The 1,029-nt window shown below is 46.0% G+C and overlaps 1 protein-coding gene across 1 annotated transcript in view; it reads right to left on the reverse strand.

Moving 5' to 3' along the window:
- GLE1 (GLE1 RNA export mediator) overlaps window positions 1–1,029 on the reverse strand; it is a 44,217-nt gene that overhangs the window by 9,430 nt on the left and 33,758 nt on the right. Inside the window, exon 12 of the mRNA XM_011931451.1 lies at window positions 504–633. Within this exon, the coding sequence (XP_011786841.1) occupies window positions 504–633 (130 nt within the window). The remainder of the gene's footprint in view (window positions 1–503; window positions 634–1,029) is intronic.

Below are 1,029 nucleotides of genomic sequence, written 5' to 3' on the forward strand. Positions count from 1 at the left end.
CTCAGCCTCCCGAGTAGCTGGGACTACAGGAGCCCGTCACCTCGCCCGGCTAATTTTTTGTATTTTTTAGTAGAAACGGGGTTTCACCGTGTTAGCCAGGATGGTCTCGATCTCCCGACCTCGTGATGCGCCCGTCTCGGCCTCCCAAAGTGCTGGGATTACAGGCTTGAGCCACCGCGCCCGGCCTCAACTAGTTCTAAGATGACAATTTCTTGCTCATTCCTCTTGTAAGAAAATCTTCTAACCTTAATGACTGATTTATAACAGACTCTCCTCTGGTAGACTCTGTTACAAAACCAGCTCTTTAAAGTACCAGGTGATCCAAGAAAGTTCCCTAATAATCAACATTCAGTCCTCTACAGAATACCCATCAAACTGCCATATAGTTTATCCTTTAACTAGAGTGGCTCTGTGAAAGAAGGCCAACATTTCCTGTGGGAGGAATACACATGGACTGTGGTCTAACCTCTCATTATTGACAGTAAGCCTCTTTTATTACCTACCTCCTGTCGGTTTCCATATGGCCACCGGAGCTGGATGATGGCAGCGTAGAGACGGATCATCCCTGACATGCGTTTTAGAAAGTTGTCTTGCTGCTCCACTTTGGAATCCTTTACTTGGTAGCCAAGCATCCTATATGGGAAGAAAAAATTTGGCCGGGCGTGGTGGCTCACGCCTGTAATCCCAGCACTTTTGGGAGGCCGAGGTGGGCAGATCACTTGAGGCCAGGAGTTCGAGAGTAGCCTGGCCAACGTGGTGAAACCCCATCTCTACTAAAAATACAAAAATTAACTGGGTATAGTGGTGCACACCTGTTGTACCAGCTAATTGGGAGGCTGAGGCATGAGAATTGCTTGAAGCTGGGAGGTGGAAGTGCAGTGAGTCGAGATTGTATCACTGCACTCCAGCCTGGCTAACAGTGAGATTGTGTCTCAAAAAAAAAAAGAAAAAGGAAAAAAAGAAAAAATTCACTGGGACAAGGCCAAAATAAGGGTGACAAATCAGAGAGAAATTTTTTTTTTTTTTTTT

The sequence above is a fragment of the Colobus angolensis genome, unplaced genomic scaffold, assembly GCF_000951035.1.
Source record: "Colobus angolensis palliatus isolate OR3802 unplaced genomic scaffold, Cang.pa_1.0 Scaffold9, whole genome shotgun sequence".
Classification (NCBI taxonomy): domain Eukaryota; kingdom Metazoa; phylum Chordata; class Mammalia; order Primates; family Cercopithecidae; genus Colobus; species Colobus angolensis.